Genomic DNA, 23,688 nt, shown 5'->3' with positions numbered 1-23,688 from the left:
AGCTACGGACAATGAATACAATTTCATTTTATCTATGGCAGTTTCAATGCACAGAGATACGAAATCCTGAGGCCCATTGTCGTGCCATTCATCCGCCGCCATCACCTGTTACAGCTTGATAATTCACAGCTCCATGTCGCAAGGATCTGTACACACTTCCTGGAAGCTGAAAATGTCCCAGTTCTTCCATGGCGTGCATACTCACCAGACATGTCATCCATTGAGCATGTTTGTGATGCTCTGGATCGACGTCTGCGTCATCGTGTTCCCAGTTCCTGCCAATATCCAGCAACTTCGCACAATCATTGAGTGGGACAACATTCCACAGGCCACAATCAACCGCCTGACCAAAACTATCCCAAGGAGATGTGTCACGCTGCACGAGGCAAATGTTCACACCAGATACTGACTGGTTTTCTGATCCAGGCCGCTACCTTGTTTTTAAAGGTATCTGTGAATTTATTTCAGTTGACTGATTTCCTTATGAACTGTAACTCGGTTGCATTTATATTTTTGTTCAGTGTATTTGTTAAATGTACAGTGCAGATGGAAAGCATTAAGACCCATTGACTTTTTGCATATTTTGTTACATTACAGCCTTATTCTGAAATGGATTAAATGTTTTTTCATCAATCTACACACATTAACCCATAATGACAAAGCAAAAACAGGTTTTTAGAGTTTTTTTCTAATTTATTAAAGAACTGACATATCACATTTACTGAAGTATTCAGACCCTTTACTCAGTACTTTGTTAAAGCACCTTTGGCAGTGATTCCAGCCTCAAGTCTTCTTGGGTATGACTCTACAAGCTTGGCACACCTATATTTGGGGAGTTTCTCCCATTATTCTCTGCAAATCCTCTCAAGCGCTGTCAGGTTGGATGGGGAGGGTTCCTGCACGGCTATTTTCAGGTCTCTCCAGAGATGTTAGATCGGGTTGAAGTCCGGGCTCTGGCTGGGCCACTCAAGGACATTCAGAGACATGTCCCAAAGCCACTCCTGCGTTGTCTTGGCTTTGTGCTTAGGGTTGTTTTCCTGTTGGAAGGTGAACCTTCTCCCCCAGTCTGAGGTCCTGAGCACTCTGAAGCAGGTTTTCATCAAGAATGTCTCTGTACTTTGCCTCAATCCTGACTTGTCTCCCAGTCCCTGCCGCTGAAAAACATCCCCACAGCATGATGCTGCCACCACCATGCTTCACCTTAGGGAAGGCGCCAGGTTTCCTCCAGACGTGACGCTTGGTATTCAGGCCAAAGAGTTCAATCTTGATGTCATCAGACCAGAGAATCTTGTTTCTCATGATCTGAGAGTCTTTATGTGCCTTTTGGCAAACTCCAAGCGGGCGGTCATGTGCCTTTTACTGAGAAGTGGCTTCCGTCTGGCCACTCTACCATAACGGCCTGATTTGGTAGAGTGCTGCAGAGATGGTTGTCCTTCTGGAAGGTTCTCCCATCTCCACAGAGGAACTCTGGAGCTCAGTCAGAGTGACCATCGGGTTCTCTGTCATCTCCCTGGCCAAGGCCCTTCTCCCCCGATTGCTCAGTTTGGCCGGGCGGCCAGGTCTAGGAAGAGTCTTGGTGGTTCCAAACATCTTCCATTTAAGAATGATGGAGGCCACTGTGTTATTGGGGACCTTCAATGCTGCAGACATTTTTGGTACCCTTCCCCAGATCTGTGCCTCGATACAATCCTGTCTCGGAGCTCTACGGACAATTCCTTCGACCTCATTGCGTGGTTTTTGCTCTGACATGCACTGTCAACTGTGGGACCTTACATAGACAGGTGTGTGCCTTTCCAAATCATGTCCAATCAATTTAATTTACCACAAGTGGACTCAAATCAAGTTGTAGAAACATCTCAAGGATGACCAATGGAAACAGGATGCACATGAGCTTACTTTCTCGTCTCATAGAAAAGGGTCTGAATACTTACTGAATACCTTATTTACATATGTTTTATTTTTAATACATTTGCAAATATTTCTAAACCTGTTTTCGCTTTGTCATTACGGGGTATTGTGTGGAGATTGATGAGGGGGAAAAAATATTTTATCCATTTTAGAATAAGGGAATAAAGTCAAGGGGTCTGAATACTTTCCAATTGCACTGTAAGTCTAAGAGGAGTAGGCCTTCTCAAACAAATGGGAGATAATCTGTTGATGGAGGGAAAGATGTACAGTAATTTAATAGAGCTTGAGAAAATCTGCAAGGAAGATGGGGAGAAAATCCCCGAATCCAGATGTGCAAAGCAGATAGACATACCCAAGATGACTCAAAGCTGTAATCGCCACCAAACATACTTCTACAAAGTATTGACTCAGGGGTGTGAATACTTATGTTAATTAGATTTCTGTAATTCCTTTTCAATAAACGTTCCAAAATGTCTATAAAACATGTTTTGACTTTGTCATTATGGGGTGTAGATGGCTGAGAGATTATTATTTTTTTAAATCAAATGTGAATTTAGGCTTTAACATGGCAATGCAGACATTTTGGGGGGGGACCGTGCTACAGACCAGATCAGCCAAAAGGCCGTTTTAGCATGGGCAGCACCATTGAGGGCTTCCACTATGCTTCCGCCATTTTAAAGTAGTAAAAGTAGCCAACTGGGTGGGGATTCCTTTGGGTTGTAGCCTCAATGGCACAGATGTAAATCGAATCCTCTAACTCTATGGGCGGAACTGCAGGCATTGTCAGCAGACAACAGGATATCCCCTTTTTGGTACTAAAAAATGACAATCTTAGTGGTGAATCTTTGTGTAGATAAAATGCTTTTTTGAAGACCAATAATTGCTACCAATAATTGGTACCAATAATTGCTTCTAATACACTAGATGTATGTCCTTGAACAGATTATTTTAAAAACGCACACAGAAGAAGTTATAAGGGCAATTTAGTTGCAAATGACAGCCTGCAGTACCCCAGTCGGCCTTCAACTAGAGTTACTCAATGAGAGGGGGCAGCACTGAGCTAGCCTGCAAGATTACTTCCTGGAGTAGCTCAAACTGTGCATGTTATGGGTCATCACTAGTTACCACAGCCAGCCACAAAGTCATAACCCCCACCTATTTCTAAAATGTATCTTATTAAAAAGTGATTTAAACCTAACCTTAACCACACTGCAAACCTTATGTTTAACCTTAAATTAAAAACAAAAAGCACATTTTAGTTTCTATGAATTTGCATGATATAGCCTGTTTTAACTTTGTGGCTGGGGGAACTAGTGGAAATCCAGGTTGTCTCCATGAGATGCCATCTTACATTTACATTTTAGTAATTTCCAGTGGCGATCCGTCGTTTGAGCCCCATTTTCTTAGCAAAAAAAAACAGGGCTTGCCTGTTTTGCATGTTATTTTGGCATTAATACATGTCACATTAATATGCAAACAATGTAAAAATAATATATATCATTGAGTTAATAAAGCCGCACACAACATTTTGTTTTCTTGAGTAAGTCAGCTCCAAAATACAGGTGTTTCAGCCTAGCTCAGTGCTTTCTGTGGTGGTGGTGGGGCAAGCCAGCAGAAAATACAGAGCTTTGCGCCGTGATTGGCTCAGTGTTCTGTCACTCATGGAGACTTTACATCACTGCCAAGTATAAGAGGAGACCTTGAAAATGTTAGCCCTTCGGCTGCTGCCATAGAAGTGCCCATCCAATAAGGCTCAAGGTCATTGGCCACAGATAAAATGACGTCAAATCACGTTATACAGTGAGGGAAAAGGTAGTTGATCCCCTGCTGATTTTGTACGTTTGCCCACTGACAAAGAAATGATCAGTCTATAATTTTAAAAGTAGGTTTATTTGAACAGTGAGAGACAGAATAACAACAAAAAAGTCCAGAAAAACGCATGTCAAAAATGTTAGAAAATGATTTGCATTTTAATGAGGGAAATAAGTATTTGACCCCGTCTCAATCAGAAAGATTTCTGGCTCCCAGGTTTCTTTTATACAGGTAACGAGCTGAGATTACGAGCTGAGATTAGGAGCACACTCTTAGAGTGCTCCTAATCTCAGTTTGTTACCTGTACAAAAGACACCTGTCCACAGAAGCAATCAATCAATCAGATTCCAAACTCTCCACCATGGCCAAGACCAAAGAGCTCTCCAAGGATGTCAGGGACAAGAATGTAGACCTACACAAGGCTGGAATGGGCTACAAGACCATCGCCAAGCAGCTTGGTGAGAAGGTGACAACAGTTGGTGTGATTATTCGCAAATGGAAGAAACACAAAAGAACTGTCAATCTCCCTCGGCCTGGGGCTCCATGCAAGATCTCACCTCGTGGAGTTGCAATGATCATGAGAATGGTGAGGAATCAGCCCAGAACTACACGGGAGGATCTTGTCAATGATCTCAAGGCAGCTGGGACCATAGTCACCAAGAAAACAATTGGTAACACACTACGCCGTGAAGGACTGAAATCCTGCAGCGCCCGCAAGGTCCCCCTGCTCAAGAAAGCACATATACATGCCCGTCTGAAGTTTTCCAATGAACATCTGAATGATTCAGAGGACAACTGGGTGAAAGTGTTGTGGTCAGATGAGACCAAAATGGAGCTCTTTGGCATCAACTCAACTCGCCGTGTTTGGAGGAGGAGGAATGCTGCCTATGACCCCAAGAACACCATCCCCACCGTCAAACATGGAGGTGGAAACATTATGCTTTGGGGGTGTTTTTCTGCTAAGGGGTCAGGACAACTTCACCGCATCAAAGGGACGATGGACGGGGCCATGTACCGTCAAATCTTGGGTGAGAACCTCCTTCCCTCAGCCAGGGCATTGAAAATGGGTCGTGGATGGGTATTCCAGCATGACAATGACCCAAAACACACGGCCAAGGCAACAAAGGAGTGGCTCAAGAAGAAGCACATTAAGGTCCTGGAGTGGCCTAGCCAGTCTCCAGACCTTAATCCCATAGAAAATCTGTGGAGGGAGCTGAAGGTCGAGTTGACAAACGTCAGCCTCGAAACCTTAATGACTTGGAGAAGATCTGCAAAGAGGAGTGGGATAAAATCCCTCCTGAGATGTGTGCAAACCTGGTGGCCAACTACAAGAAACGTCTGACCTCTGTGATTGCCAACAAGGGTTTTGCCACCAAGTACTAAGTCATGTTTTGCAGAGGGGTCAAATACTTATTTCCCCCATTAAAATGCAAATCATTTTATAACATTTTTGACATGCGTTTTTCTGGATTTTTTTGTTGTTATTCTGTCTCTCACTGTTCAAATAAACCTACCATTAAAATTATAGACTGATAATTTCTTTGTCAGTGGGCAAACGTACAAAATCAGCAGGGGATCAAATACTTTTTCCCCTCACTGTATGTACAGTAGCTTTGATTGGACTGATCATGTCAACATCATACTTTCACAATCTTAGCTAGCAGTCATCATCATGAATCAAGGCAATAATCTATTGACAAATCCTTTTTAATCCTTGTCATATTAAGAGAAATAATGAAGAGAAATTATAGATAAAATGTATCGGTGCTCATCGGACATAAACATTACACTTAGAACTTAGAAATCACAAATTCAACGAGTGGTTTGGAAGGAATCAGTGACAGTGGCTGTGTGGTCCCAAATCTGGGATTAAGGGGCTCTTTTCCAAATTTAAAATGATAAACATTCAACATTGGCCAGGCTGTCAATGAAGCATGATTTGTGCCGCGCTCAAAACAACTAACTCGGAGGACCACCACGCCGTCTTCCTGTTCTAGTGAGCACAGCATGAACAATGTGAGTCCAAAAATGTAGTATGCTGCTTCATAAATGATGTAATATGCCAGGGAGATATGTATACTGTAGCTAAGAAAGTAATGCTAAGTGTTTGTTGTGTAGTAAGATGTTAGTAGCCCATGTCCCTCGCTCTAATAATTTGGTCTATTTATCCCTATTAATTTCGCTTACTGTTTTGACTGTTCTACTGTAGCCTATAACCTGTTTTAGAGAAATGTTATCATCAAATATTGTAAGAGATTTCATTGTCTGCTTATATGCCCCCTTTATTTATCCTACGGTTCTGACTTGGTGTACAGGGAGAACACTGTAAGAACGGCCCATGTTCTGAATTCTGTCACTGTACATTTTAAAAGTGCTTAACAAGTAGTTATATTGACTGTTACTTCCAGCCTAGCTCGCTCATTAATGTCTTAATCGGAATGACGAATTGCCTCTTATTCGCTTGTCGTTCCCTTATGCCATAATTTGTAGATCTCAATTGTCAGTAGAAACCACATTTGTTTAAGCAAGTCAGCCATATCAGCTATGTTTTTTAAAAAGGCAGTAAATGAGGCTGAATTAACTGTTTCGGTGCCAGACAAGGCTCCGCTGATAGCCAGGTGTAGCAGTGGTAAAATGTTGGGACTGCTGTTGGGACAGCTTTCTGTAGACCCTAACAGTTTGTGGGCACCGTTTGTCACCATTATTGTGCGATTAATGTATTATTTGCTGTTGTGTAGCATAACTGGTTGTAGACCTAACCCAAGCCATAAGACTCTTGAAAACCTAATCAAATGGCTTCCCAGACCATTTGCATTGCCCCCCCCCCTTTTACACCGCTGCTAATCTCGGTTGTTATCAAATCAAAATCTAATCAAATCAAACTTTTTGTCACATGCGCCGAATACTACAAGTGTAGACTTTACCGTGAAATGCTTACTACAAGCCCTTAACCAACAGTGCAGTTCAGGAAGAGTTAAGAAAATATTTACCAAGTAGACTAAAATAAAAAGTAACACAATAAGAATAAGAATAACGAGGCTATATACAGGCGGCACCAGTACCGAGTCAGTGTGCGGGGGTACAGGTTAGTTGAGGTCATCTGTACATGTAGGTGGGGGTGAAGTGACTATGCATAGATAAACAGTGAATAGCAGTAGTGCACAAAAAGGGATGTGGGGGGGGGGTCAATGTAAATTGTCCGGTGGCGATTTTATTAATTGTTCAGCAGTCTTATGGCTTGGGGATAGAAGCTGTCGAGGAGCCTTTTGGTCCTAGACTTGGCGCTCCGCTACCGCTTGCCGTGCAGTAGCAGAGAAAACAGTCTATAACGGGTGACTGGAGTCTCTGAAAATGAACATTTTAGGGGCCTTCCTCTGACACCACCTATTGTATAGGTTTTGGATGGCAGGAAGCTTGGCCCCAGTGATTTACTGGGCCATTCGCACTACCCTCTGTAGCGCCTTGCGGTCAGATGCCCAACAGTTGCCATACCAGGCAGTGATGCAACCGGTCAGGATGCTCTCGATGGTGCAGCTGTGGAACTTTTTGAGGATCTGGGGACCCATGCCAAATCTTTTTAGTCAACAAAGAGGGAAAAGGTTTTGTCGTGCCCTCTTCACGACTGTCTTGGTGTGTTTGGACTATGATAGTTTATTGGTGATGTGGACACCAAGGAACTTGAAACTCTCGACCCGCTCCACTACACCCCCGTCGATGTTAATGGGGACCTGTTCAGCCCGCCTTTTCCTGTAGTCCACGATCAGCTCCTTGGTCTTGCTCACATTGAGGGAGAGGTTGTTGTCCTGGCACCACACTGCCAGTTCTCTGACCTCCTCCCTATAGGTCGTTTGTCAGTGATCAGGCCTACCACTGTTGTGTCGTCAGCAAACTTAATGAATGTGTTGGAGTAGTGTTTGGCCACGCAGTCGTGGGTGAACAGGGAATACAGGACGGGACTAAGTACACACCCCTGAGGGGCCCCAGTGTTAAGGATCAGCGAGGCAGACGTGTTGTTGCCTACTCTTACCACCTGGGGGCGACCCATCAGGAAGTCCAGGAACCAGTTGCAGAGGGAGGTGTTTAGTCCCAGAGTCCTTAGCTTAGTGATGAGCTTCATGGGCACTATGGTAGTAGAGATGTAGTCAATGAACAGCATTCTCACATAGGTGTTCCTTTTGTCCACAAGGGCAGTGTGGAGTGCAATTGAGATTGTGTCATCTGTGGATCTGTTGGGGCGGTATGCGAATTGGAGTGGGTCTAGGGTGTCCGGGAGGATGCTGTTGATGTGAGCCATGACCAGCATTTCAAAGCACTTCATGGCTACCGCCGTGAGTGCCACAGGGCGGTAATCATTTAGGCAGGTTACCTTCGCTTACCAGAGGTTGTGTCTCTGTTCTGCCGGTGCATAGAAAATTCCACTAGCTCTATATTGTCTGTATCGTTGTTCAGCCACGTCTCGGTGAAACATAAGTTGTTACAGTTTTTGATGTCCCGTTTGTAGGATAATCTTAATCGTAGGTCATAAATTCTTTTTCTCCAATGATTGCACGTTAGCAAGAAGAACGGATGGCAGTGGGAGTTAACTCGCTCACCTACGGATTCTCAGAAGGCTGCCTGATCTGTGGCCCCTTTTCCTGCGTCTCTTCTTCACGCCAAAGGTGTAGATCTGGGCCTGTTCCAGTGAAAGAAGGATATCCTTCTCGTTGGACTCGTTAAAGGAAAAAGTTTATTCCAGTCCGCGGTGAGTAATCGCTGTTCTCATGTTCAGAAGTTATTTTCGGTCATAAGAGAAGGTAGCAGCAACATTATGTACAGAATCATCTATGCATAGTCACCTTAATAACTCTACCCACATGTACATATTACCTCAACTAACCGGTGCCCATTGACTCTGTACTGGTACCCCCCTGTATATAGTCTCGCTATTGTTATTTTACTGCATTACTTGTTACTTTTATTTCTTATTCTTATCCGTATTTGTTTATTTTTTATTTTTTAAACTGCATTGTTGGTTAGGGGCTGGTAAATAAGCATTTCACTGTAAGGTCTACACCTGTTGTATTCGGCGCATGTGACTTATACAATTTGATTCGATTTGATTCATACACGTGCCACGATCAACCAGTTAGCAAGTCGTAAATTTCCAAGTTCCGACTAACACGTGAACGCGGAATATGTACAAAGTATGACAGCAATCCATGCTTTCATTTTGTTTCCCTGGCAGTGGCTGGCACTGTTTCCAAATGCTAACCTTTTAGCATTTGTGGCACAAATCCTATTCAAGACATGGGTCCGATATTAGCATTTTTCAGGCATCATGTTCAAAGCATGGATAGGTAGCTCAATATATGGTAGTTGTGTGGTAAGAAACGGAAGAAAAAAACACAGCTCACTCAAGACCATCTAACTCTAACTTATGGCAGAGCACTTTTGACACACCCACTACTTTCCACACGCCCACTACATTCTTTTCGACACACCTACTCGTCCATACTCCGGCCGCCATATTGGGAGGCAGCTACCCCCTTTTCAAGAGATTTCCTCTTGAATTTTCCCTGAATGAATATAGTTAGCCAACATGTAATCTTGGTTACTAGGTAAAGGTAAACCGTAAAGGGAAGTGTCCAAACACAGTGAGGCATGGCTTAATGTGACCACATCCCAAAAGACGGTACAGCCATAGGTAATATAGCTAGATAGAAGTGCAAAATTATCTAAATATTTGTCAACACATGAAGTTTGCAAGCAGGCCCCTTTCTGTACTCACGTTAAGCCATGCCTCGTTGTGTATGTAAGAGTACAAAATGGGGCCCGCTTGCAAACTTCATGTCTTGACAAATAATTTGCACTGGCTATATTACTTACTTTGAATAAAAAATATATCAAAACATTTTCCTTAAAGTATAATTTTTTGTAAGTACTAATGTTACTGTCCCCACTACAACAACAAAAATACTTAAATACATGTAATTTTGTCCTTTAAATGAAATACTGTAGAAAGCCATTAATTCCTGTGGAGGACTGCTTTTCTGAAGACTGTCAATTTGACCAACCCGTGGCTTCAAAGCCTCTCATTGGTGAAGACTCAATGCATTGAAGACAATTAACCTCTACGGGATCAGTGTCCCTAAACCGGGACGGTTGTTGCTAACGTACGGTAATGTGACTAGAATGACTTTGTAAGTAACAGCCAACTTTCCAGGACATAGACATGTCTTATATGGGCAGAAAGCTTACATTCTTGTTAATCTAACTGCAGTGTCCAATTTATAGTAGCTAATACAGTGAAAAAAATGCCATGCTATTGTTTGAGGAGTGTGCACATCAACTGTCACGACTTCCGCCGAAGTCGGTCCCTCTCCTTGTTTTCATTTTCCATTGGTTTTGTCTTGTCTTCCATCACACCTGGTTCCAATTCCATCAATTACATGTTGTGTATTTAACGCTCTGTTCCCCCCATGTCCTTGTCCGTAATTGTTTGTTTTCAGTGCTTGTGCACGTTACGTTCTGGTGTGCGTCGGGTTATGTACCCATTTATTTTGATTGTTCTGTATCCGGTAGGTTTTGATGATTAAACTGAGCCGTTGGAAACACAGTTTTGCTCTCCTGCGTCTGACTTCTCTGCCGCCAGTACGCACCCGACAGAATTACGGACCACTACGATGGAGTCAGCAGGAGCAGGTACCCCGGTATTAGAGGTGGAGAAGCGCGTCCAGGAGCACGCAGCAATGGTCCAACATCTTGGCACCGCCATGGACCGCGTTGTCCAGACAATGGACCGCTGGGAGAGACAGGGAGTTCTTCCAGCGCCTCCACCAGCACAACCGGGGTCTCCACTGAGCGCCCATCTTCATCCTGGTTCCAGTTGGATTTGTCTCTCCTTGCCCCAGAAATACAACAGGAAGGCTGCGAACTGCCAGGGGTTCCTTCTCCAACTGGACCTATACCTGGCCACCATGAAGAGTTCACCCGCCGTTTCCGGGCAGTCTTTGACCATCCGCCTGAGGGTCGAGCGGCGGGTGAGTGCCTCTTCCATCTGAGGCAGGCGACGAGGAGCGCCCAGGAGTTCGCCCTGGAGTTTAGAACCCTGGCTGCCGGCGCGGGATGGAAAGACAGGGCCCTGATCGACCATTACCGCTGCAGTCTGCGCGAGGACATCTGTCAGGAGTTGGCCTGCAGAGACACCACCCTTACGTTTGACCAGCTGGTGGACCTGTCCATCCGGCTGGACAACCTGCTGGCTACCCGTGGACGTTCAGATCGGGGTCTGGTGGTTCCATCCCCCCGCACCTTCTCTCCGATACCTATGGAGCTGGGAGGGGCGGTGCGCAGGGAGACCGGAGGGGGTTCCAGCTTGTGCACCATCTGTGGCCGCAGAGTTCACATTGCCGGTCGGTGCCGGGTTGGTTCAGCTGGGCATCGAGGTAACAGGCAGGGCGTCACCCCAGGTGAGCCGGCACCATTCTCACCCAGAGTCCTCTGTTGCTCATATGTTTGTCTATGTTACCTTTTCTGAGTTTTCCCCACATTCCCAGCATAAGGCGCTCGTCGATTCAGGCGCGGCTGGGAACTTTCTAGCTAGAGCGTTCGCTTATAGTTTAGGGATCCCCATTGTTCCCGGGGCTGTGCCCTTCCCCGTTCACGCCTTAGTTAGTCGACCATTAAGGTCAGGTTTGATCAGGGAGGCCACCACTCCTCTGGGCATGGTGATGGGGGGGGGGCACAAGGAGAGAATTAGTCTATACCTTATTGACTTTCCTGAGTTTCCCGTGATGCTAGGCCTACCCTGGTTAGTTTGTCATGACCCCACTGTTTCTTGGCCACAGAGGGCTCTCACGGGGTGGTCGCGGGAGTGCTCGGGGAGGTGTTTAGGGGTTTCCGTTGGTGCTACTACGGTGGAGAGTCCAGACCAGGTCTGCACCGTGTGCATTCCACCTGAATATGCCGATTTGGCTCTCGCCTTCTCTAAAAAGAAGGCGACTCAATTACCACCCCATCAACGGGGCGATTGAGCGATAAATCTCCTGATAGACGCTGCACTCCCCAGGAGTCACGTGTATCCCCTCTCACAGGCGGAGATGGAGGCTATGGAAACATATGTCTCCGAATCCCTGCGTCAGGGGTATATTCGGTCCTCCACTTCACCCGCCTCCTCGAGTTTCTTTTTTCTGAAGAAGTAGGGAGGTTTACGCCCATGTATTGACTATCGGGGTCTGAATCAGATCACTGTGAGGTATAGCTACCCGCTACTACTCATAGCCACAGTGATTGAGTCAATGCACGGGGCGCGCTTCTTCACCAAACTAGATCTCAGGAGCGCTTACAACCTGGTGTGTATCCGAGTGGGAGACGAGTGAAAGACGGCTTTCAGTACCACCTCAGGGCACTATGAGTATCTCGTCATGCCGTACAGGTTGATGAATACGCCATCAGTCTTCCAAGCCTTTATAGACGAGATTTTCCGGGACCTGCACGGGCAGGGTGTAGTGATGACATTCTGATATACTCCGCTACACGCACCGAGCATGTGTCCCTGGTGCGCAGGGTGCTTGGTCGCCTGTTGGAGCATGGAGACGGGCAGCGAGGAGACTGAACCCTCGCCAGGCAAGGTGGGCCATGTTTTTCACCCGTTTTGTGTTTACCCTGTCCTACAGACCAGGCTCCCAGAACGTGAAGGCAGACGCATTGCCCCGGCTGTATGACACAGAGGAGCGGCCCATGGATCCCACTCCCATACTCCCCGCCTCCTGCCTGGTGGCGCCGGTAGTGTGGGAGCTGGACACAGACATTGAGCAGGCGTTACGTGCAGAGCCCGCTCCCGTCCAGTGTCCCGCTGGGCGTCTGTACATCCCGTCTGCTGTTCGTGACCGGTTGATCTATTGGGCCCACACGTCACCCTCCTCTGGTCATCCTGGGATCGGTCGGACAGAGCGCTGTTTGAGCGGGAGGTACTGGTGGTCTACCCTGGCTAAGGACGTGAGGGTTTATGTTTCCTCCTGCTCAGTCTGCGCCCAGTGTAAGGCTCCTAGGCACCTGCCCAGAGGTAAGTTACACCCCTTACCCGTTCCACAGCGGCCTTGGCCGCACCTGTCGGTGGATTTTCTAACTGATCTTCCACTCACACAGGGTAACACCGCGATCCTGGTCGTTGTGGATTGTTTCTCTAAGTCCTGTCGTCTCCTTCCTCTGCCCGGTCTCCCTACGGCCCTACAGACTGCGGAAGCCCTGTTTACACACGTCTTCCAGCACTACGTGGTGCCTGAGGATATAGTGTCTGATCGGGGTCCCCAGTTCACGTCTAGGGTCTGGAAGGCGTTCATGGAGCGTCTGGGGGTCTCGATCAGCCTTACTTCAGGTTTTCACCCCGAGAGTAATGGGCAGGTGGAGAGAGTGAACCAGGATGTGGGTAGGTTTCTGCAGGCGGCGTACGTGCCCTGGGCCGAGATGGCACAGAACTCGCTCCTCCACTAACCTCTCTCCCTTCCAGTGCGTACTGGGGTACCAGCCGGTTCTGGCACCTTGACCCTGATGCCAAGGTGCCAGAAAATGGATTGTGAAGCTCACCAAAGTCACCTTACCTCGAGAGTTTGGACTTCTGTTTAAGCCAGAGGATGAGTCTGAGTCATATTTCACTTAGTTTTACACAAATAATTGTACATTTTCAGTTATAAAACTGACGATTGTTTATTTTTATTAAAAGTATCGATGATGGGTGTACTGTTGTTCATGCATTGTATGCGTGTGCTTACTGTGACCGTCACCCTGATATTGGCTACTAGGTAGCTACTTCCCAAGTTGTTGCTGGACTGTAGTGCTTGTCAAGAGGGAGCAAAGGGCACTGTGTCCACTGGCATAATGGGATATACCATATAGTTGCTATTTAGAAAGTTTTAATAAAAATGACATGTCAATATCTGAACGAGGAAAAAAGTAGTCTGCTTCAGGATAAATTCAGCCACTACTCAGGGGGTTTTGTCTGGCTAATAACCAACACAAATGGGATGCAATATTCAAGGTCAATTAAATTAAATCCAACTTGAGAGACTACCCTGGTCTTGTGAAGTCCCATTTTGTGTGCAAATGTTTTCACCACAGCCTGTAGGCATAGCCACAGGAAGCATAGGGCCGGTGCAGAATTATATATATTTTTGCCTGCGACATAAGGCTATATCAGTCCGCTAATACAGGACTAGTAAAGGCCCAGTGCATTACTTCTGTGAATAAAAATATGTTTATTTTTATTAAAATTTTTCAGGGGTTGCCGCAACACTCTCAGAAACCTTACTTCCCGCGGCTATGCCTGTAGTTCCAGGTTGTGGGCACGACTGTTTTCTATACTGACTATTGCCAACCCAGCAGTGGTGTAGTGGTGCTTGGAGAAGTGGGTATACTCTAACATTGGACAAATCTTTCAAAGCGGCCCGCCCGGCAAAGAAAAGGCGCCCTGTGTAAAAAATTCTAACAGTGACCTACATTCTGAATTATACAACCCATCATATTGGTCTTTCACAGTCAGGCCAACCCCAGCTTTACTGTGCAGTAGGCTAATAGTAGGCCTACTATTGAAACAGAAACTGAGTCAGAAATTCCCAGGTTTCAGATTTCTCCCAATGTTTCCAGGTTTTCGTTCTGTAATTTTTTTTTTTTACAGAAAAACAACAAAATTGTATGATCTACACTGCTCCCCATAAGCTTGACACCTGTAACAACGTAATGTATTTGGTACAAAAGACCATACAGGATACATTATATATCCTAACATCACTTTGTCGATCAAAGACTCAACATCAAAACTCAAAAGAACAGACAATGACTCTTCTGTTTCACCACTCTAGCAACCGTGTCTACGTCGCACCAAACGACGAGCGTCACAAACACCGGGAATCTTCCACTTCAGTTGGTCAACTTTACATTTACTGCTACCCCAGTAATAACTCCTTTCTATGGCGCCCTTTTCTTGAGAGCGAAACCATTCACATTTCTTGCCCCCATTCGTTTAACGCCGAACACCTTCTCCCTGTGACCTGCAGAAACACAAACTATCACAAGACCACTTTGGTTACCCTCACCAATTTCAAAGTACCCAACTCTGTTTTCACCCACCCTGAACCACAAATGGATCAGCTAAAAGGCAAGGGTCCACTTTTTTTCCCCAAAAACTCATCTTTATCCTGACCCTCGGTGCAAGCCTCGGGCTCCGAGAACTTCACCACCTCTGATACTTCACCCTCATTCACTTCAATTTCTCCTCCTGCCTTCAGCTCACTTTCTACCATTCTTCTCTAACAATCCATCTCCCTTTTCCCCACCATTTTTAACCGACTCAAGCTCACCAGCTCTCTCTCCCTCTCTCTCATAATACTTCACTTCTCGTCACATATCTTGTTCTTGCTTTCTCAAGGGACGCCATGTCACAATCTCCGTTCAATCAGCACGTAGCGCTAAACGCTGCATCCCACGTATAACGCAGCTGCTTCGTGTTGATGTTATTCTATATCAAAAGCTACCGCGACACTTCAATTTGAAACAAGCTCACTCTCCGCCTTCCTTCTCCGACGTGCCTGCATTTAGCCACGCAAAAACAGTCTTGATCTGCCCAATTAGCTGATTCCCTTTCCACACACCCACCCACTCTCTCATACTCCCGTCGCCAACAACCCATACTTGAAACTCATGATCAAGGAACTCCCGTGAAAGCAGTTGGGCGGCCATTGGGGAAAAAGTGTACGGACTAGCTAAATTGTCATCTTCAACCTAGCTCGTAGCGTGTGTGCAAAATGAGTTAAATTCGTCATATTAATCTTTAGTTTGGCTAGATGATTCACTTTAAAGATCTGTATTTAGTATTTGAAGATCTGTTCATGCGTTTCCAGCATGGGCGATGGCAGTGTCATACCCAAGTTCGGTAGTATGAAGGCTTTGCTTGGGATAGTCGCCGGGGCTGGAGCCTCCTACGGGATTTATAAACTTCTCAGTGTAACTAGCTTCAAGGAAAATAAAAAAAGTGCCTACAGCGAAAGTCGTGGCCCCAAGAATAACTCACCCGGTGGTATAGTTCTGCAGCCAGGGAGCTTGTTAGCTAAGGTGTCCGGGCTGGATGTGGTTCGTGGAGGCGAAAGTCAGGCCGTGGATGTTGCATCAAGTAAGAACATTAGCTAGCAAGGTAACGTTGGCTAGCTAGCTAATAAACTAGCGAGCCAACTGAGCCTGTCATTTTGTCAAGCTTAAGTTACCAAGTCTTTAGTTAGCTAAGCTAGCTAGCCGGTTTGTTTAAATCATTAATGATCGTGTAGATAATCGAACGTCTTATATATATATATACTTAGCTAGGTAACTAGTAAATTCGTGCGGTGCCGTGGTTGAGCATAAATCAGTATTCCTAAGCTTAATTAGCGAGTTAGCATGTTTAGTCCGCTAGCTAACATGCAGCTTACATGTGTGTTGAAAAGGTTGCTGCTAGTCAGTTAGGTGACTAGCTAGCATTGTTGATTGCATGATCTTGTTTTGCTGTTGACAAACATGCCAGCGAACTTGCCAGCTAGCTTGAGTAACTAGTGATTCATGGGAAGAGTACTGTATGTCCTGTTGTCTACATGCACTTGGCCAGTTTAAGACATTGCTTCTCTTCCTCAGGTGACATCATCTCTAGATCACCTGGAAGCCTGGAGCCACAACACCTGAAGATGCTCCTGTCACTTCTTCAGGGCAGCCCCAACCCCTCTGACAGAGCCCAGATCCTCATCACTTTAGGAAATACTGCTGCCTTCACTGTAAACCAGGTGAGACTGGCTTATCTAAAGCTTGTCTGTTGCCTCAATTCAAACTACTGTGAAAAGGTTTCAAATGATAATTTTCCAATTCACATGTTTGGCTTTCTAGTGGTGTCATTACTCTTTAGGGGCAGATCTGTATTTTCTTGTTATATTCAATTGGTGTAATATTTCTGAAATGTACCATATGTTAAGGGATTCAAATACCTGTGTATAATCATTGTGCCCTGTCTGAGTATTGCACATACAAGCCAACTTAATTTTCTACCCCCTCTCCCTCCCAGGATCTCATCCGTGAGTTAGGGGGCCTTCACGTCATAGCTGGCTTCCTGTCAGATCCTGTGCCAGAGGTCAGAGTGCAGACTCTGAATGCCTTGAATAACCTGAGCATGAACCTTAGGAACCAAGAGCAACTGAAGGTAAAACTCACTAGATTTATTTTAGTCTTTTCCTTGATTCCAAAGTAAAACATCACCCCTCTAGGCACTTATAGTACATCTGAAAGGATGGATGCGTATCAGCAATATGGGTGATTCCTTACCAAACTAGAACAAAATAAGACCAGGAATTTTTGGGATTTTCAAAATCTAGGCCTAATCCATGGAAGGGTCCTTTGGAGGAAGGATTGTTTACATATATTTTACATTTGTATCTTAACGCATAATTGAGAAATAATTCATTGAAGATGGAACATTTGTGACATTTTGGCCTTACCCAGGTGTCCTTTATGGCTCTATAATGTTTCATCTGTAGGTACTTCAAAGCAAAAATTGGTGTCATATAAAGATTTACCGCTTGCTATGGAATATGAGTAGTATTTTGATTTCAATAAGTTTGCTTACGACAGATTTGTACCTTGTCAGCTCGGGGATTCGAACTTGCAACCTTTCAGTTACTAGTCCAACGCTCTAACCACTAGGCTACGCTGCCGCCCCAATAATAATAAACAGCAGCAGTAAAAAAAACAATAGCAAGGCTATATGCAGAGGGTACCGGTACAGAGTCAATGTGCGGAGGCATCGGTTAGTTCGAGGTAATTGAGGTAATATGTACATGTAGGTAGAGTTATTAAGGTGACTGTGCATAGATAAAAAAACAGAGTAGCAGTAGTGTAAAGGGGGGGGGGGGGGTCATTTGATTAGCAGTTCAGGAGTCTGATGGCTTGGAGGTATTTGTATTTATTATGGATCCCCTTCCTGGCGTCCAGCAAAATGAAGGCAGTTTATACATTTTTAAAACATTACAATAATTCACAGATTTCACAACCCACTGTGTGCCCGCAGGCCCCTACTCCACCACTACCACATATCTACATTACTAAATCCATGTGTATGTATAGTGCGTATGTTATCGTGTGTATGCATGTGTCTGTGCCAATGTTTGTGTTGCTTCACAGTCCCCGCTCTGTTCCATAAGATCTTTTAACTGTTTTTTTTTTAATCAAATGTTTCTGCTTGCGTCAGTTACTTGATGTGGAATAGAGTTCCATGTAGTCATGGTTCTATGTAGTTAGTACTGTACGCCTCCCATAGTCTGTTATGGACTTGGGGACTGTGAAGAGACCTCTGGTGGCATGTCTTGTGGGGTATGCATGGGTGTCCGAGCTGTGTGCCAGTAGTTTAGATAGACAGCTCGGTGCATTCAACATGTCAATACCTCTCATTAATAAAAATAGTGATGAAGTCAATCTCTCCTCCACTTTCAGCCAGGGGAGATTGACATGCATATTATTAATATTAGCTCTCTGTGTACATCCAAGGGCTAGCCGTGCTGCCCTGTTCTGAGCCAATTGCAATTTTTTTAAGTCCTTTTTTGTGGCACCTGACCACACGACTGAACAGTAGTCAAGGTGTGACAAAACTAGGGCCTGTAGGACCTGCCTTGTTGATAGTGGTAAGAAGGCAGAGCATCGCTTTATTATAGACAGACTTCTCCCCATCTTAGCTACTACTGCATCAATATGTTTTGACCATGACCGTTTACAATCTACTTCCTGCTTTAGTTTTGGCTTGAAAGCAGGAATTAGGAGGATATAATTATGGTCAGATGTGCCAAATGGAGGGCGAGAAGAAGCTTTGTACGCGTCTCTTTGTGTGGAGTAAAGGTGGTCTATACAGTGAGGGGGAAAAAGTATTTGATCCCCTGCTGATTTTGTACGTTTGCTAACTGACAAAGAAATGATCAGTCTATAATTTTAATGGTAGGTTTATTTGAACAGTGAGAGACAGAATAACAACAAAAAAATCCAGAAAAACACATGTCAAAAATGTTAGAAATTGATTTGCGTTGATGGATGTGTTGACTTGAACAGCCCCCCCCCCCTTGTTCCATGCTGGCTGAAGACCTAGCTAGCCAGTAACTAGCTAACACCAGACACAGATGAAGACCTAGCTAGCCAGTAACTAGCTAAACACCAGACACAGATGAAGACCTAGCTAGCCAGTAACTAGCTAACACCAGACACAGATGAAGACCTAGCTAGCCAGTAACTAGCTAACACCAGACACAGATGAAGACCTAGCTAGCCAGTAACTAGCTAACACCAGGCACAGATGAAGACCTAGCTAGCCAGTAACTAGCTAACACCAGGCACAGATGAAGACCTAGCTAGCCAGTAACTAGCTAACACCAGACACAGATGAAGACCTAGCTAGCCAGTAACTAGCTAACACCAGACACAGGTGAAGACCTAGCTAGCCAGTAACTAGCTAACACCAGACACAGGTGAAGACCTAGCTAGCCAGTAACTAGCTAACACCAGACACAGATGAAGACATAGCTAGCCAGTAACTAGCTAACACCAGACACAGGTGAAGACCTAGCTAGCCAGTAACTAGCTAACACCAGACACAGATGAAGACCTAGCTAGCCAGTAACTAGCTAACACCAGACACAGGTGAAAGGGGAAACATATAAGTAACTTTGCCATAGATGAATGTGGTAAACTTTCAGTTATATTTGCTGATACCCTACAGCAGAGGTGTCAAACTCATTCCATGGAAGGCCTAGTGTCTGCAGGTTGTTGGTCTTTCCTTTCAATTAAGCCCTAGACAACCAGGTGAGGGGAGTTCCTTACTACTTAGTGACCTTAATTAATCAAGTACAAGGGAGGAGTGAAAACCCACAGACACTCGGCCCTCCGTGGAGTGATTTTGAAACCTGTGCCCTGTAGGCAAATTCTGGCACCAGTAGAGTAGCTACATAAACCACACCCCACTGCAATAACATGCATTCTCTGATGTTGGTTACAATGCAGTACTTATTTAAAGTAGGTAAGAGAATATCATGTTGCCATTGGTGTGTTAAAATGAGAGAGTTAAGGTGATGTCACCCTATCCCCTTAAAAATCCCGCCTCCGGAATCAGTGTTTGACATGGGGGAGGGGACTAGTAACTTTATGATCAAACTTTATCAATGTAGAAGCAACAGTCATTTTTCATACTTTGGTCAGCATTCTCATGAAAAACATGATTTTGACTGTTCGTGACCTTTTTAAGACCTTCCATCCTTAAGTGTTTCTATACTCAATACTCCATTCAATACCTAACCTTCTCTTCAAAGAGGAGAGGGGTTTTAACTACATCAATTTCTTCAGTTTAACAATCAACGTGTCTGTCCTCTGTCTGTCAGGTGTACGTGGCCCAGGTGCTGGAACTAATCGAGATGTCTCCGGTGAACTCTGACCTCCAGATGGCTGCCCTCCGGCTGCTGACCAACTTGTCCGTCACAGACGACCACCACCAGCTACTCAGGGGGTCCATCACCCTCCTCCTTTCTCTGCTCGTTGTTAGCAACCAAGTGTTACAGGTACAGTAGGAGCCATTTATGGACTGTTGTATAGCTTGTGTATATTGGAACTCAACCCAAATGTGATTCAGTGTAAATCCCAGTTATGATTGAGTAATGTATTCCTACTTTTTCTTTACAGATCCAAGTTTTAAAAGTGCTTGTGAATTTATCCTCCAATCCTGATATGATGGATGACATAGTGCAAGCTCAGGTAAGACCGACATACAAATACATTTACAGCCAAAACAGACACACATGGTCATCAACTCTGATAGGGCCTCGTATTACGATAATTGTTCATTTAGCCTACCTTTAAGCTTGAGCTATCTAGTCACGATCCAAATCTGTTTTCTTTGAACTGTTGGCTCAGTTCAGCACCTGGGTCTTTGGGTGTGTACATATCATACCTAGTCTCATGAGCCAGACTGTCTTCCTTTAGTATTCCCCTAAGGGGTGTCCTATGCCCCAGCCTCCATGGTCCTGCTGTGTCATTATTGTTTCGAGCTCTAAACGTGACATGAGCTGTGTTATTGCTCTCTGCGTCCTTCCCAGGCTCCAGCCTCTGTGGTGCTGCTGTTTGACGTGCGGACCAGCTCGGCGGTTCTCCTGCGGCTGCTGATGTTTGCAGGGAACTTGAAGGCCTGGAGGCCTTCTGCCCAGGTGGCGGAGGCCCTGAGGAGGAGACAGGATGGCCTGTACCGGGTCCTGCTGGATGAGTCCTCCCAGCTCCAAAGCAAACTGATCCAGCTGCTCTCTCACCCCGATGGCGAGGTCCGAGCCCAGGTGGCCCGTGTCCTCTTGTAGACCCCCATACCGAACCTCAAATCTCGACACAACCTCTCTGACCTACATTATTAATTTAACCTCCAACTCCAACCCTGTTTTTCCCAACCTCAACTCCTTTAACCTCCAGCTCTCCCGATCTTCCTAATCCCAAATCCTCCTTAATCATGCCACCAAACATGCATCCTACTTTCAAACCTCCACCCTCTTACCTCTACACCCCAACCAGACTTAATCAATCTGCCCAGGCCTGCCGTGCCTTCAAACACCACCCTGCCCTTCACCCCTTCTGCCAATTTCCGCCCAATCTGTGTCTTACTTCTCCACTCCAAACCTCAACCCAACCATCATAAACCTCCACCTCAGTAAAATCCCCTACAGCCATTGGAAATCTATCCAATTCTCCACTGATCAGTGATCATAAGGGAAGGAGGCGAGGTGGAGAGGAAGCTATTTAATAGTATTGAGACTCGGGCCACCTCTCCCTCCCCTCCCACTCCTCCTTCACTTAGGCTGGAATTTTAGGCTGTATTTAAAGAGGCAGTGTTCCACTTCCAATGTGTCTTTCTCTCTCCTGAGAACATGTTGCCCACTTTCTCTTGAGGCATCCTGTTCTAGGCGAAGCCCCTTAACCTAAACCCACTGCCAAAACCTTTCAAGCAAAGAGAATGTGTCAGTAATATGCCCTCCAACACCTCACCCAACTAACTGCCCCTGCGTGGTGTGCTGTGCATATGTAATGGAGTTGGTTTGGTGAACCACACTTGCATGATGCGTAAACTTGCCGGAGAGCTGAAGACTTGCAATTGCTCCCCGACCTAATACCTAGGCTTTAGCAGAGTGGGCTAACACATCTTGTGGAGGAGACAAACTGGAGAAGCTGGCCAATCGTTACTGTACTTTGAAGTTACTTGATGCACACAATTTGAATGCCTTGTTGACACCAGTACAGGGATACACAGCTCCAGTCTTTGAGTGTCAAGTCTTGCCCTCTTAAACTATCAATCGGTAACTGATTTACACCTGGGAATCAAAGGTCAAGTTAGGTATATCTGAAATGTGTGCACTAGCAGCTTAACGCTTTCAAGCGGAAGTGGTACTCCCTGCAGACTGCTTAAATAAATTATAGGCTGAAACATTCCGTGACTTGAATTGTTTGTTTAAAGCACTGAGATAAGAAAGATGGATTTCTCTGGGACTGGAGTTAGACCTCACTGGTCTGGTCTGTACAAATGCTGCAAAATTCTGATGTCGAGAGACTCCGTGTCAGACCCCAAAACGATCTCTTCTCCCAGGCTTTTGTGTTTTAGAGCAGAGATGGGAAGATGGATGTGTCTTTTTCATCGGTGCCAACGGTAGCATCCCCTTGTGTAAAGCTTATCTACTACAGTTATTCAGGAAATATTTATTTTGGATTATTCAATTGTTTCTTGTTTTGGCCTTCTTAATGTATAGATTTGTTTTGTTTGTTTTACATTTGTGAGTAAATATGTTTTATTTTAAAGGTGACTGCCTCCAACTCTCCATGCCTCATTATTTGAGCTTGTTATAAATGAAAAGTTGAGGTTCCTTTATTTCCACTAAAATACGCTGTGCAATCTATGCCCTCTAGTGTTGAAGCTGGTAAGTGGTTCAATTCCTCAGTGAATTTCATACAAATAGTGAAACATTAAAGTATACTAACATAAAACATTAAACTATACAAAATATATTCACATCACCAAATAACTGCTTAAAACACTAATTGTCAATGAAGGTCTACAGTAGCCTCAACAGCACTCTGTAGGAGTTTACCATTGTGTAAACGGAAGACGGCTAGTTTCCGTCCTCTGGTCACATTGACTTCAGTACAAAACCTAGGAGGCTCAATTATGACAACTTCCAGAGGACACCCTACAACCTATCAGAGCTCTTGCAGCATGAACTTGTTGGATGCATTTGCAGTTTGTTTTGTCTGTTTCCGATTAGGGATACCTTCCCTTGACTCGACAGCTTGGGTAATGGGATGGCTGGTTGAGTGGGGCTCCCGAGGGGCGCAGTGGTCTAAGGCACTGCTTCTCGGTGCTAGAGGCGTCACCACAGACACGCTGGTTCGAATTCAGGCTGTATCACAACCGGACGTCATTGGGAGTCCTATAGGGCGGTGCACAAATGGCCCAGCGTCGTCTGGGTTTGGCCGGTGTAGGCCGTCATTGTAAATAAGAATTTGTTCTTAACTGACTTGCCTAGTTAAAGGTTAAATTAAATAATAAACTCCTGAGGCACTCATGGCCTTTAACGATATAAGGATGGCAAAGGATATGGCCAATTTGTGATACTTTGCTGGGCTGATGGATTTGGGCAGTTTGTTCATTATGGACACCAAAACTGCTGGAGTAACCTCTATTAGCTCCAAAAGAGGAGTCAACATAATTCATGTAATTTCCAAAGCCACAGGGTTTGTAAGCCATATCTTTTGCCCCTTGTTTAGGGACTTGGACATGTTGGTCCGAGATAATGTTAGGGAACGTTTGCCCTTTTAGATGGGATGGTGGGTGGGCTGATTCTCTGAGTGCTTATACAGCTATCACTGCTCTGACGAAAACCTCCAGTCTGGGTAGAGTCATAGCCACTGGATACAGGGTGC

The 23,688-nt window shown here is 45.1% G+C and overlaps 1 protein-coding gene across 1 annotated transcript; it reads left to right on the top strand.

The window, feature by feature from the left end:
- Positions 1 to 15,332: 15,332 nt before the first annotated feature.
- armc10 (armadillo repeat containing 10) lies at positions 15,333 to 22,203 on the top strand. Its single transcript, XM_029696624.1, has 6 exons — positions 15,333 to 15,862; positions 16,354 to 16,499; positions 16,775 to 16,909; positions 20,121 to 20,297; positions 20,419 to 20,490; positions 20,832 to 22,203. The coding sequence occupies exons 1-6, from the start codon at positions 15,595 to 15,597 to the stop codon at positions 21,081 to 21,083; spliced, it is 1,050 nt and encodes a 349-aa protein (XP_029552484.1). The 5' UTR covers positions 15,333 to 15,594; the 3' UTR covers positions 21,084 to 22,203.
- Positions 22,204 to 23,688: the final 1,485 nt, after the last annotated feature.

This window comes from Salmo trutta, chromosome 17, assembly GCF_901001165.1.
Source record: "Salmo trutta chromosome 17, fSalTru1.1, whole genome shotgun sequence".
NCBI lineage: Eukaryota > Metazoa > Chordata > Actinopteri > Salmoniformes > Salmonidae > Salmo > Salmo trutta.
The sequence above is the reverse complement of the archived record's forward strand: the minus strand, read 5'-3'. Positions and strand labels throughout refer to the sequence as shown.

Coding starts and splice junctions, on each gene's coding strand:
- armc10 (XM_029696624.1), top strand. CDS start 15,595: ATGGGCGATGGCAGTGTCATACCCAAGTTCGGTAGTATGAAGGCTTTG. Junction 15,863..16,353: donor GGCCGTGGATGTTGCATCAA/GTAAGAACATTA, acceptor TCTCTTCCTCAG/GTGACATCATCTCTAGATCA. Junction 20,298..20,418: donor TTAGCAACCAAGTGTTACAG/GTACAGTAGGAG, acceptor TTTTCTTTACAG/ATCCAAGTTTTAAAAGTGCT.